Below are 14,100 nucleotides of genomic sequence, written 5' to 3'. Positions count from 1 at the left end.
ACGTATTATAAACATAACCCAGAACCAAAGTATTAACAAAAGTCGTCTTCCAGAATTGTTTGTTAGTTGCAAAACAGGTAGGCCAAGTAGAATTCGAAATATGTGTAGAAAACTTTTCGACGTGTCCTTGGTCTTGATTCTTGATTTTAACAAGACCGTGTTTTCAAAATACTGTGTAATGAGAGCTAATATTACTGTTATTAAGAGTATTGTCCAGACGTAGGTTGTGAATGGATGCACTAGTAGTTCAAAAGAATTGAATTGGTATGCAGCCTTATATACTACCGCTACTACGTGATCCTGCCGATAAACGACTGTGGGAGAAGCAACTCTGGAACGTTCGAGCGTTTGGCGAAAACCAGCAATTGTTAAATCAGCAGTATGTTTTTCTGTCTAAAAAATTCACAACATTTGGTAAGTTAAAAATATACTTAATTATTTTAATACCATTCCAATAGCTCCATTAAAACTTCCATTTACTAGAGTGCCACGTTTTACAGCTTCTGGTGGAATCCAGATTTCAACCGAGAAGTTTAGTTTTTGTGCTAACACATTTAACATATTACCTTCAAAACCTCCGTTTATCTTGACCTGGCCCTCTACATTGGTCTCTAAGGTTACCAAAGGAACTAAATGCCATAAAGCAGCTTTAAGCTTACAGCCGTAAAAGTTTTTAAGTTTTCTTGGAAATAATTCTGATTTCGTAAATCCCGCACCTTTAAATTGATTAAATAAAACTGGCTCTATTTTATAACAGTATTTCGCTGTGAATGGAAAATAGGTGTAGAGTAGTACTTCACCCCTTTCAGTTTGTACTTGGACAACACAATTTATGAGATAATGCAACCAGCAGTAATTAAATATTTGTTGCATTTCATCCTTTAGCAGATGATCCGGTGTTTGCAAAAAAATGAAATAGTATTCATTATTATTATTGTCCCGAGTATAACTGGCGATATCAGTTTTTCTATATAAAATAATATAGTATTGCAATTAGAAAATTAATTTTGTTAATTAATAGTATTTATTAAACGCTTACAAGAAAGCTGTGTAGGAATCGGTTAACATCATATTATATATCCTATCACCAGGTATTCTTGTCGTTGAGTTCATATGTACCACTATTAACTGTACTATTTGCATATCCCATAGTTGAAATAGTGGTTCCATGATGTCATTGTAGAAACTGCAAGTGTGATAATCACGACAGCTAAGTGTGAGAGTGAAATGCGAAGCCCGCTTCAAGAAGTAGTTTTTGATAACGTAGATTAATGCATATGCCACAAACCAATTCTGGCTAATATATTGTTCTCCAGATTTCTGATTAAAGTCTCTAATCAGTGCAGATATGTTCATAATGCTTTGCAGTGGTGGTTTGCTTATTGCTTTTAAATTAAAACCTAGTTGCTTGTATGGTTCATGCCTTAAATAATTAGGTATGGTTTCGACGAAACAGCAAGTCGAAGCTAAATAAAAAGATAAACATTATTAAAAAGTTATATGAGTGCATTTTAGTTTTGAAGGGTTAATGGATATGATAATAATAAAGTGACTTTGAAAGTAAAAACAAATATTTAAGTCATTCCGGGTAAAATTCATTTTGAAATGTATTAAGTGCTTAAAGTCTAGTTGAAATTATTTTACTAACGAGGCTACAATTTTCGGAATAATTTGAATTTCAGTTTGTTTTATTTTACAAAAATCAATGTCAGTATTTGAGTGTTATAAATAATGCTTTTATTTAGGTGTATAAGTTATTATATGTAGTTTGAATATTTTTATATAGGAGAAGGATTATTTAAGTTTTACTATCTTACCAATGATAGGTTATCATTGGTTTTTAGATAGCCAGTTCAACTGGAGACAAAAGATGAAGAAAAGTTTAATAATAAGAATAAGTATTCTTAATAATTTTTAAGAATGATTTCTTTTTATTTCACACTAGACCCGATGGAAGAATTGTCTATTAAATCATTAAATCCTACTTATACCTAGATTTCGTGTCAAGTTTAATGAAGCAATTGACTTGTAAAAGAAAGAATTAGTTCATAAAAAATTCGAAAGAACTTTTTTGAACTATTAACTTCAATGAAGAAGCTATAATTCAATTTATAAACTCTTTCTTCATTTATTAGAAAGCATTTTTGATAACACTTACAGTTACTTTGACATTGCACAGTTTTCAGATATATACTCTAAAGAATCTTTGGAGCTGTGACACATAGATGGCAATGGTTCTTTTTAGGATTGTAACGGCAGTACAACTAAAATAATTTTGAATGTTGATTAGTTATTTTAAAAGTAGAACAATATCGTTTTCTATGAGTTGAACCGCATTAGAATAGAAAGGGCTAAGCTTGAAATTTTTGCCAAATTGAAGTTAGAGATGAACTAGTTTATATAAATGAATATGTTGTTAAAGACTATGTCGCAGTAATAATATAAGCAGTACACTTTCACTATAAGCCGGAAAAGTACAAAAATCGTTAAAGTTAACACTTTTTTGAACTCATGTGAAATTTCAAATTAAAATTATACTTAAAACTTTACTTATTTATTATTATCTTTTTGTAAACAAAAAACTCTGTAATATTAAAATGTATTTATTTAGTTAAACTTTGAGTCGAAGAGTTCCCTCAGTACTGTTAAAAAATTTATATATTAAGCTCTTCAAAATTTGTTTTTGCCTTATTTTATAAAAGTCAATACTCACAATTAAACTTTGTTTCAATTTGAAGGCATTATATGTGATTTCTGATGACAAACGCTTTAGTTTGAATCAAAACTTATACTGCCATGCTAAACACTATAAGGACTATAAAAGGCACCATTAATGATGGACTTTCGACCACAAAATAATACTCATTCAATATGTAATCAAAAACCAAATCGATCAAATTCATTCCAAATACTATAAAAGCACTTAAGATATCAATCAAATTTTTTAAGTGCATCGCTAAGCTGATGACTTTTGTTTTTAGGAATACTTTCATATATTTTCAATTTAAATTAAACAAAGTTCATTGGAAAAAAACTAGAGGCAGACATGTATAGTGTGGTTTGCTTAAAAATTATACTGATTTATGCTATTTGGACCGTTGTAACAGCAACGAATTTTTCTAATATTAATAACGAAGAGAATACTAATAGATTAATTGTCAGTCATTTGACCTATATGGTATTGAACTCTATTAAAGATCAGAGAAACATTTTAATACAGACAAAAGGAAGTACTCAGAAATCTGAGCAAATGTTACAATATTTGGCTAATAACCTAATATATAATAATGTCGACAATACCATAATTTTAGACAATATTGATCTATTTGATATGAATTTTCTCATTCATATACATCTACTGTTTGTGGATTCGTTCAATTCGTTCAGGTAAGCACATTTTTGATTATCATTCAATAAGAAATTTTTAAAAGTTTTTAAATTAATAGTTATCTCTTAGATAAACACAAAAATACTGTCACACACAAGATCTATTATTTGATTGTTTTGCACTCAGGGAATAATACCGAACAGCACAGTACTTGCATGGCACGTATGTTCGAAAGACTCTTCGTCAAGTTGATTGTGAATGCGAATATACTGACTTACAGTGAAGAAGTTGGCATGGAAATGTTTACATACTTTCCTTACTCAAGTGGTGATTGTCAATCCCAGAAACCTGTTAAAATATATGAATTGAAAGATGTTCATTTCCTTTCCAAAAAACGGATGCAATTTACTAAATTTTTTCCATCAAAGCTTTCGAATTTCAACGGCTGTCCTCTTAAGATATCTATCGCACCAATTAAACCATATATTACTTTGCATCCCAATGAAATGGGTCTTAAACGTATTTCGGGCATTGAAGGAAAACTAGTTGAACTGATTGCTATTAAAATGAATTTTAGTTACGAATATCATATATACGATAGTCAGCATATTGGGTATGTTTTTCCTAATTTGTCAACTACGGGAGTATTTAAAGAGGTATGTAACAGATTTTTTTTTGTTTTCATTTTATGTTGTAATTATTTTATTTATATGTAGTTTTTAAAATGGAATTAAATATTTCAAGAACTTTATTAATAATTTAAGTACAAATTGTTTTTAAGCTGGCAGAAGGACGTGCAGATTTTGCTCTTGGAGGTACGAGTTGCACTCATTTTCGTATGCGATTATTGCCTTGTTCCAAGCAGTATTTCATGTCAAAAGTACGTGTTATGCTTAAGCCTGGTGGACATTACACAGCTCTGGAGGTATTGTTTTATCCATTTAAAATAGAGGCTTGGTTGCTTTTATTCTCGTTAGTGAATATACGAATTTTGCTAAAGCTACTGAGTAAGCATCTAGAAGTCCACCAGGGATTTGTGCAACTTTTATTAATTGCATGGTTATTAATGATATTCTTTTATCGAATATCCTTCGAAGGATCTTATTTCAAATTTTTGCATAATCAACCACTTAAACCATTGCCTTCAAATGCAGAAGAAATGAAGAAACAGAAATATGGTGTTGTATCAGATTTGTGTCATATACGTTTTAAAGAATATTATATTGATTTAAAAATTGGTGTTATTAAGGATTTCACTCTTTGGGAAACTATTGAATTTATCAGGGATACCAATGAAAAAATTGCTGCTTTAGTTAATATTGAAATACTGACATATTATCTTAGTAAAAATACAGAAGAACGCGGTAATTTTTTAGTGATTAAAGATGGCATGATGCTTGATCCACTTTGTATATATTTCAAACGAAATTCATTTCTGGTACATGCGTTTAACAAAATTATAATGGAATTGGATATCCACGGAATCACCAAGAAAATAGTAAACGAGTATGTTAATTATAACTATATTCCAAGCACAACATACGAAACAGTTTCATTGAATCAAAGAGATGTATTCCCACTTGGACTACATCACCTGAGTGCAGCCTTCTATTTGCTGATGATTTTCTTATTAATTGCTGCTATAATTTTTACTTTTGAGTGCTTATCGTATAAATTTGTGTTCTTCAAGAAGCTCTTCGATTATCTGAGCAACTAAGTAAATTTATTTTAATGTTATAAAAATAAAATAAATTTTTAACTTTTAATAATGTAAGTGCTTCTTAACGATATGCTATGTTATTTATTACTATATGTAAAATATACTATTATTGTTTAAGTGATTGCAGAATGCATCAATATGTTGGAGTACCTATAGCGATTATCGCGATAAATAATAACGAAATGCAAATTATAAAAGTAAAGGGTAATAAAATATCATATCTCTGTTGTGTTAAAAAATATGAGCAAAAAAAATAAATTTAGTAAATATATAGTACATAGTTTATTTGAAGCATAAATTATTTTATTTGAATTGAGAGAAGAATTCTTTGTCATTGCATTAGTTGCAAAGTTGTATTAGTCGTTTGTTTCCAACATTCCTCATATTACTCACGTATAAGAATCATTTCTATTTTTCAAAATTATTTTATAGAATTAATTCCTTCTTATTACATAAGTTGCAAATCCAGGTTTTATATCTTTTACTGTCCTTAAATCCTTTGCGTTCAACATTTGGCATATGGTTTACTCATGGAAGTACTTGCTATACTTATCAAAAAAATATATCACCCCATCAATCCTCTCCCAAAGGACTTCGTTATATGTTGAGAGACATAACTTAAAAATGCAATGAATCTCTATTCTTACCATAAATAAGTTTGGAAATACTTTTGCTGCCAATTTTACGACCAAAGCTTGGTCATAGCCATTATTCTTAGTTTTAAGCTGGCTTTCTTTTAATATTCTCAACAATTTTTAAAATAGCCTACTATTTACTTTAGAATTATCTCTGCTTTTTCTAGAAGAGCTCCTAGAAATTAAAATTTCTCTCTTGTCTGTATATATTTACTGTAATAAGATATCTATAATTAATTTGATTTGTTCCGATGACTATAACCTATTCACATTTGATTTCTAACATCTAATTTGAAATCTCACGCGAAAATTTATCATACTTTATTATAATATGTATATTAGTGGAAACGTTAGTTCCAAACTTTATGTATATTTTGTTTGATATTTTATGCAATGAAAATAGTTACAACAATTTTTTAAGTAAAATCTAATACAAGCAGTGTTAAAGGAAAGTTATATCCTTTCGTACTGCTAATAATTTGCATGACGAATAAATGATTAACAAAAGTAGATCCTTTGGCCATTCTGCTTAAATAAAGTTTGGCAGTTGAATAGACAACTTTGCTTAATTATCTTCATTAGTCTTTTAATGTTGTCTAGACATTTTTTCAACTTCTTATTTAATTTCAAACTTTTTTATAGTGGCTTCCTAGTTTTTCGTTAAAGTATATCATTTTTATTAAAGAAAAAACTTTTTTACTTTAAACACATTTGAAACATACTAATAACTTACATAAACCCCACATTACAGCAGTATTAAAGGATATATTTACAGTGATTCTTATGCATCTGTTGAAGGTATTATTGATTAATTAAATATAAAAAATAATTTATTTATTTTAATATATCCAATTTAAGTAATTATTGAAAATTAGAAGATAATCGTAAGTATGTAAGAATTAACTTCATATTGAATATGATACTTTGTATTAATTAGTACTTTTACAGGACTTAATTACTAAATACAATACTTTAAGAAGAAATAATTATGCAGATGTAATATGTTTGTGTAAATGTGTGCAAAATTTAATTGCACATCTTTGACTGTTTGTTGTTGTTGCTTAGCCTTTACTGTGTTGACAATGATGATGCACTTTACATATTTTCCTGACAGGATGATTTATTGGTAAGCACTTTACCACTCTCTACTGCACTAATTTTTCGAATTGGATTTTATTTCCAGTAGGTTGAAGCTATAGACGAGATCACCTGTCGAGTGTTTAGAGAATACCTGGTTAACGTCAACATTTTCCAACACTTAAAGAACTGGATTCGTATTTGCTTTTCATTAATTGTAAGAACTATAATCTTTTCCATTATCTAAAGCTTCAAGAACTAACTGCATTTCGATTCTATTTTCACTAGGTTTAAGATCTAGCAGATATTATGCATATTCTCGAGTGCTTCCTTGAGGTTTCCTTGTGTCAGATTTTTTACACATGTAAAATGGGTCTTGGTTGCTTCATTTGAATTAATTTTATCTAAATGTTTCGTAAACGTGTTTAAATAATCCATCAATAATCACAATTTTGAATCACGCAGAAACATACAAATTCAAAACTAAGTATAGAAGGTTTTAATTATAATTTGAGAAAAATAATTTAGTAAGGAAAGTGTTCCATATTTCTATTTCATTTCCGTATTTATTTTGACTTTGCACATTTCAATGAAAGTAACAACGACCAGCAAACTGCAAGGTGAAAAGAAAGCATGTCCTGGTTCACACACTTCTACACATACATAAACTCACATTAAATTGTGAAAATCCTTAGCTTAACATATACTCTTATCCTTTCTAGTTCAGGATATCAGAATTGCATATTTCTATTAAGTTTTGCATGTTCATTTTGGGCTTGGAATTAAAATGCTGCTTCGATGTGCCAGACCTTGCCCGCATTCACCTTGATTATGCTCATTGGTGTTGTTGCACCTCTAATCAAATATTGCATTCTTGGGTTTTGTGCTGCTGCTGCCATTGTGGGCTTCCTCCGTGCATAATATGTGCAACAAAATTGCCAATAATAACAAAAACCGTACATTTGCATTTGAATGAATGGGAATAGACAATATTTTTGAATCGTTGTGGTACATCCATGGAATACTCGTAGCTTTATTACTTTCACAACACGTAGAATTTTGGTTTGTTCCAATGTTGTGATTTACTTGAATGATTCTTTCTGGAGATTGTTATTAGCTTTTGCTTAAATTTGGAACCAGAATAATTTTCTATGCACTTCTCTAGCTTTTATGATTTCTGGTGAAAAAAGGAATTTATCAACGATTTATGCATTTATACTTCATGGATTCAGACATACACTGGAGCTCAGTAAAAATATAAAAACAATTTTATTCTCCATTGTTCTGTTAAAATTTCGAGTAACTGAAGTTCACTTCATGATTATGTTTTAATTAAATCTGTAAATCAGTAATTGAATTGTTCTCTTAAAAATAAAATTTATGTTGATTTCATTTGAACATAATATCAAATGAATACTTTTTCAAATCTTATTAGGATTATTTGAATAGGATTCTGGAATAGGTCCCAATAAATTCTATTATAAAATTTAAACAACTAAATTTAGTTATAAATATATTTTGGGAAATACAAAACTTTTCATTTTGAGAAAATAAGAAATATAAATTTAGTTGAATATATATGTGTATTTGTGATATAAGATGATAGTGGTAGTGATGATAAACAAATAATTAGCAATGATTGCTAATTTGCCGAAGCATCACAAAACATAAATCTCTTAAAAAGCAGAAATATTGTGGAATATGGTGATTAAAAATCTTTAATAATATTAACATATTCAATAAAAGTTAAGTGGTAATATTGACAATAGCGAAATATAGCACCGGTTCTGTGAACGCACTGAATTGCAAGCAAAACTCACTAAAAGTCAAAACAAAGTTTTGATTGTTTTGGATTCCCGAACATAGAAGACTGGAGAGAAATAATGTAACATATGTTATATGACAAAAAACAATGAAATTCGTTAAGTTGGACTGGCAGTTATCATAGCTCGCTAGCTTGTACATTCTTTAATAAAGAAAGGCAGAGAAGTTGATACTTACAACTTAACTAAAACTATCTACTACTTTTCAAAGAGAAAACTCATAAATTTTGTCTGTCGAGAATAATGCAGAATAAGAGTGATGCACTAAGTAGACACTGTCTCTTAAGAACACACAAAAAATAAACCTACCTACCATAAATACAAACACCATTAAGAGAGGCTCAGTTTCAGCACTAATATTACGGGGAAATGTAATATCTGGAATAGAAATGAGATTAGAACATGTGCCACGTACATAAACATGTGAGAGACGTTAAGCTGTCTGGATGACGTAGCTGAACAGGACACCATCATCATCGTTATGATTATAAAGGAAGTAGGAAGCAGAAATTTTCTGCTGACTATATAGAGAATCAAAAAGACCTTGTTTTAAAATGGTAACAATATAACACTTAAATAAAATGTCAACATTGACATTACTAGACGCCCATAGTGTATATGCAAGACTTTAACTCTATCAAGAATGTCTGTAACGATTGTCTCTTAAGACCTTGAAGTTTTTAAGTTCCATTATCGCTTCAACTAGTATATTAATTGGAGCCAGTAGATTTTTTAAAAATCATACCATTACTTTTCATATTTATATTCTTTGTCCTTGTCTAATAAAGTCTAATAAAATTATTTAAGTTTAAAATGTGAAAGAGTTGAATCTTTGGGGATAGTCTCATATTTTTAGATCCATATATTTTGATTAATTCTTCTACATATCGCAATTATACTTGATTGAATTAATTGAAAAACAAAAGTCCTTACTTGAATTTTATTTCGCTTATTGCAGGCGGAAGCATTTTTCATATACCACAAGTATGTAGTGCTGACATTTATAATTTAAGTGAAACATTTGAAATAATTATACGGAATGCAATATTAACTAAATTATTAACTCACCAAAGTTAAATGGAAGAATTGCTGCACTTCATGCAATATTCAACTGTGAAAACTCTATTTGAATTACGTGACCTAGTACATTCGACTTCCGGTCTCAACTTGTGGCATTTTGGCAATGAACAATTGCAAGTACAGACACTCTGAGAAATTCAAAGTAATGGCAACAAAAACAACAACAACAACATTAACAGCGTACGCTAAGTATAGATAGCACGTATCCAGTTGTGGTTTCTTCCTACCGGGGCCAAAGACGTAATAATCAAAATATAAAAGGAGTAAAAAAATGTACATGCATTCCAGTAAATATTTCAGACAGTTTTACAGCGGTATTGCACTTATAAAAAAAAGGGAACTGTTTAAATTGCGTAAAAAACTGGTTAAAGCATACTTTCAGGCGATTTAAATTTATTTTGAACTGCGCGCCACTGAAGTGTGTAACAAAACCGCGCGTTTATAAATCGTGCCTGCTTGAAATTTTTGTACTGGTACTACTGCCTATTTCCCGTTCAATAGAGTAGCGCCGCCAGTATAATAGGCGTGACGTGCCGGCATTTTGTAGGTGTACACTGTTTTTATTGTATTTTTGTTGAAAATTCAATAAGTAAATTTATTGCTCGTACACGTTGTGTTAACAACGTTATTATTTAAAATCAGAAACAAAAAAGGAAAAAATTAAGAAAAAGTAATTTATTTTTATTCTTTTTCATGTATATAAGCCGCTCGATATCAAAGATATATTTTGGTGAGGTCTACTTTTTGGCACATAAAGAAATGGGAGTAAAAATAAAGTGAAGTAAAAATTTTTTAGCTTTAATATTAAATTAAAAACGGATATAAAATATTGTTTTAAAATGTTTAAAGAGACTCAGAGGTATGCAAACGAAATAATTTTAGTTTTATTTGTTTGTTTCCAGAAATTTGGGGAAAAAATTAAATCATTCGAAACAGTAGTGTTTCATTTTGCACTAAAAATTCTTCAGCGTATGCGGAACATTTTTGTAAGTAACACATTTACCACACTTGCCCTTTACGAACCTGGGGCTATAAATTCTTCTTTTTCGCCACATTTCTACAATTTCTTTCAGTTGCAGCATTTTACAAAGTATAAATTCAGGCGTCTTTCGAGTATTAAGGAGAACTGACAAAAAATAAACAAAATAAAAAAAAAATTAAAAAGAGCAACACTTAACCAAAAAGCCATAAAGCATATTTCTGGGCATAGCTTCCTAAACTGCTTACAAACATGCTGGAATTATTGGGAGAGATTGCTGTGCTTGGTGCTGCCTACAATTGCTGCTGTTGGAACTGCTGGAGCTGTTGCACCTGGTAACATTAACAATTTGGCACCATTAGTTGATGTCTTAAAAAATTTAAAATGATAATAAAATATTCATATTAATCTGCTTTGATGATAAAATGCTAAGCTAAGCTGTGCGATTGTCTGTTTGATTGTGTGTTAGTTCGGGAGTAGGGGCACTTGAAAGTGTACATGTGCGTTTGTGCGGTTCTTCTCCCTGTGCAGTCAGTAAGGCATGACGAATGCCGGAAACGGAAATGTTACTGGAAATAGAGTGAAAAATTACAAAGCGTTGGAATTTCAAATTTACACCTTCAACAATTGCTCGCTTGTCTTATATTTTGTTGTTATTTGTGTTGAAAGGCGTACCGGCAACGTAAACAAATTTACTACCAACACTTAAATTATATTTAAATTTTAAATTTTTAATCCTAAAATTTGCATTTATTTCGTATTGTTAAAATTTGAGTTTGAAATTTATATATCCTTATATAAATTCTTTTTATATGACCATATGTATTTTCACAACATGCATTTTAAGTCTGAAATAGACATTATAACTGGCGATAAAAACTGTTGACGTTTCCAAAACAAGCTGAAAACGAAACGACAAAGTGAAAACGAAACGTCAGAAAGAAAAAGACTCCGCTTTCAGATCAGCGAAATCAAGACAATGCTGATGGTTTCTTTCAATTTAAAGGAAATTATTCATATTAAATTTGTCTTATAAGTTAGGTTATGATTAGTGAAAGTGGAATACCTATTATCTGCAAGTTCAACGTTTCAGGACAGCCGGATTGCGACTAATTTGAGAAGAACTTCGCGAGCTGCGGCATAAAACCATCACGATATTTACCAAATAGACATCATTCTTATCAATCGTCTTCAGTTTTTCAGATCATTCAAATCAAGACTATGCTGACTGTTTTCTTCAAATCAAAGGAAATTGTCTTATAATAGCAGTGATGGTCAGCGAACGTAGAATATTATCTGGAAATTCTACGGATAAGAGCAGCCGAAATTTGACGGATTTGAAAAAAATCGAGAATAGGTTAGTTGCTTTCTTAGCGAGGTACAATATCAAGATATCATGATACTATCCCGGTACGAGATTTATTTGTCAAAAAGGCAATATGCTTATCAATCATTCTCAGTATTTGTATTTGGTTTTTTGTAGCTTTGTCTACTGTTTATATCGAAATTTACAATGAACGGAAATATTTTAGATACCAACCCAATCAGCTAAAAGCTTAAACCGATATACCTAAAGCAATTCCTGGTGATGAGTATACAAAATATTTTCATTCAGTAAATCAAAGTCAGTTCCTGCCGATTAGTAAAAAATTAGTTTCCAAAAATTTGTTGAATGAAGTAGACAATTTCACATAAGCAAAACTGAAAGTCCAAAATAATAAACGCTTATTTTTTCAATGATAATTTACACTCAGTAATCTACCATAGTCTTACTAGAGTAACAAATGTATTTGTTTTGTAAAAAATCGTTTATGGAAAATCAATGTCTTCCTTATAGAGAACCTTAAAAGTAATAGTAACTTAATCTTTTTATTATTGATTGATTTTTGGTTGAGTTAATATTTTACTAAGTTGTTTCAAATTTTAAGCATCCATAATGGTTAAAAAGTACTCCGTTAAAAACTACAAAATTTAATGAAAACTTCATTATAATGTAATCCATTAAGTAATTACAATACCACACCACAAATTTTGAATTAAAATAAAATCTTAAAATAATATGTAAAACCTTTAATGCTTCCAAACTCCATTTGGTATCGTTTGAAGTTCATATTTGCCTTTAATTTTACTCTTGATTCCAGGTCACCACATAGACTCGTACGAACCAAGAATACTGGCCAAGCGCGTTTACCGTAAAAGGAATTTTGCAAATAATACATTCTAGTGCAGAATTAATTTCACTAATGTATTTTCATATAATTACGAAATTAGCAATATGTGTCCATCCATATAGCAATGTTTCACATGTGCACTGTGTTGTCCTGTCATACTGGCCAAATGTTAAACCTTATTAAATAATACAGGAGTAAGGTTAAAGGAATATGCAGAATTAAACACACGAGTAGGAGGACTGATAGTTAATCAGCGCATAGTGCCTTATGATTATATTTTATATGCATCTGATTACACATATATATATAACATATTTGGTTTATTTTCCCTTCCTTACACAAGCGGAGTTTTGAATTGTCAGATAGTGGATTAACAATTGAGATGCACTTCTACTCAAAAACCCATTAAAACATTTAATTTAAATTAATGTAACGTTGTAATTAGGTTTGCTAGAAAGGAGCAATGCTTAAGATCACAGAACCCTTTTCCTATAACTAACCCTAACTGAGCAATAAGCACGTAAACTATTGAAAGGAGTGAAAATGCTCATTTTTGAAGAATTCCTAATTAGAATCCTCCTTCTGGACCAAATCGAAGCTGAACAGATAAGGAATGTAACTAAATTAAAATCAAAGAAGCAATTTAGAGCACTTACGTTGCACTTTTATTTAATGATATACAAATTTTCCAAAACTGGAGAACGAGTTTTAATTTTTGAAAAGGTGTTAAAAAAATATACAAAGGTGATAAAATTTAGTTATTATATTGACAAGGATTCTTTTATCTTTATAATGTAATTGCTAAGTACAGAATATATCAGCATATTATCAGGAAAAATGGACGAAAGCACTGTGATAAATGTAAGTCTCTTATGCAACAACAAACCCTAAACGAGATAATGCCTCCTCAGTTTATTAAAAGAAGAAAAGTTCTCTCCTTGTTCTCTCCTTGGTAATAAGAACATTACTTCACTTGAGACAAATCTATTTCGTTGGGATGACTTCTCAGAATAAGTATCCTAAAATCAATCATGGATTGATTACTAACCTTTATGTAATAAAGGTTAGATTAACTCAAATTATAAAATAATAAAATATATATAATTTATTTTTATATATTATTGTACATTAATACTACGTATTATATCTAGGAAGATTCAAGATATGCAATCATGGATTGATTACTAACCTTTATGTAATAAAGGTTAGATTAACTCAAATTATAAAATAATAAAATATATATAATTTATTTTTATATATTATTGTACATTAATACTACGTATTATA

At 29.8% G+C, this 14,100-nt stretch overlaps 3 protein-coding genes across 3 annotated transcripts in view; 1 reads left to right on the top strand and 2 right to left on the bottom strand.

Moving 5' to 3' along the window:
• Window positions 1–200: 200 nt before the first annotated feature.
• On the bottom strand, window positions 201–1,356 carry LOC119667119. Its single transcript, XM_038076406.1, has 4 exons — window positions 1,040–1,356; window positions 448–967; window positions 286–393; window positions 201–239 (listed from the first exon to the last, which is right to left on the bottom strand). Exons 1-4 carry the CDS (start codon window positions 1,354–1,356, stop codon window positions 201–203), a joined length of 984 nt encoding a protein of 327 aa, XP_037932334.1.
• Window positions 1,357–3,543: 2,187 nt separating this feature from the next.
• Window positions 3,544–6,336, top strand: LOC119667118. The gene is made up of 3 exons (XM_038076405.1): window positions 3,544–3,984; window positions 4,110–4,737; window positions 6,326–6,336. Exons 1-3 carry the CDS (start codon window positions 3,544–3,546, stop codon window positions 6,334–6,336), a joined length of 1,080 nt encoding a protein of 359 aa, XP_037932333.1.
• A 4,567-nt stretch (window positions 6,337–10,903) lies between these two features.
• LOC119667117 overlaps window positions 10,904–14,100 on the bottom strand; it is a 13,606-nt gene continuing 10,409 nt past the window's right edge. The window contains exon 3 of the mRNA XM_038076404.1: window positions 10,904–11,011. Within this exon, the coding sequence (XP_037932332.1) occupies window positions 10,904–11,011 (108 nt within the window). The remainder of the gene's footprint in view (window positions 11,012–14,100) is intronic.

Source organism: Teleopsis dalmanni, chromosome 1, assembly GCF_002237135.1.
Source record: "Teleopsis dalmanni isolate 2A chromosome 1, ASM223713v2, whole genome shotgun sequence".
In the NCBI taxonomy this organism is placed as follows: domain Eukaryota; kingdom Metazoa; phylum Arthropoda; class Insecta; order Diptera; family Diopsidae; genus Teleopsis; species Teleopsis dalmanni.
This window is presented reverse-complemented; position numbering and strand designations above follow the sequence as displayed.

Coding starts and splice junctions, on each gene's coding strand:
- LOC119667118 (XM_038076405.1), top strand. CDS start 3,544: ATGGCACGTATGTTCGAAAGACTCTTCGTCAAGTTGATTGTGAATGCG. Junction 3,985..4,109: donor CTACGGGAGTATTTAAAGAG/GTATGTAACAGA, acceptor ATTGTTTTTAAG/CTGGCAGAAGGACGTGCAGA.
- LOC119667119 (XM_038076406.1), bottom strand. CDS start 1,356: ATGAACATATCTGCACTGATTAGAGACTTTAATCAGAAATCTGGAGAA. Junction 394..447: donor TTAATGGAGCTATTGGAATG/GTATTAAAATAA, acceptor TGAATTTTTTAG/ACAGAAAAACATACTGCTGA. Junction 240..285: donor GGCAGGATCACGTAGTAGCG/GTAGTATATAAG, acceptor TTGAACTACTAG/TGCATCCATTCACAACCTAC.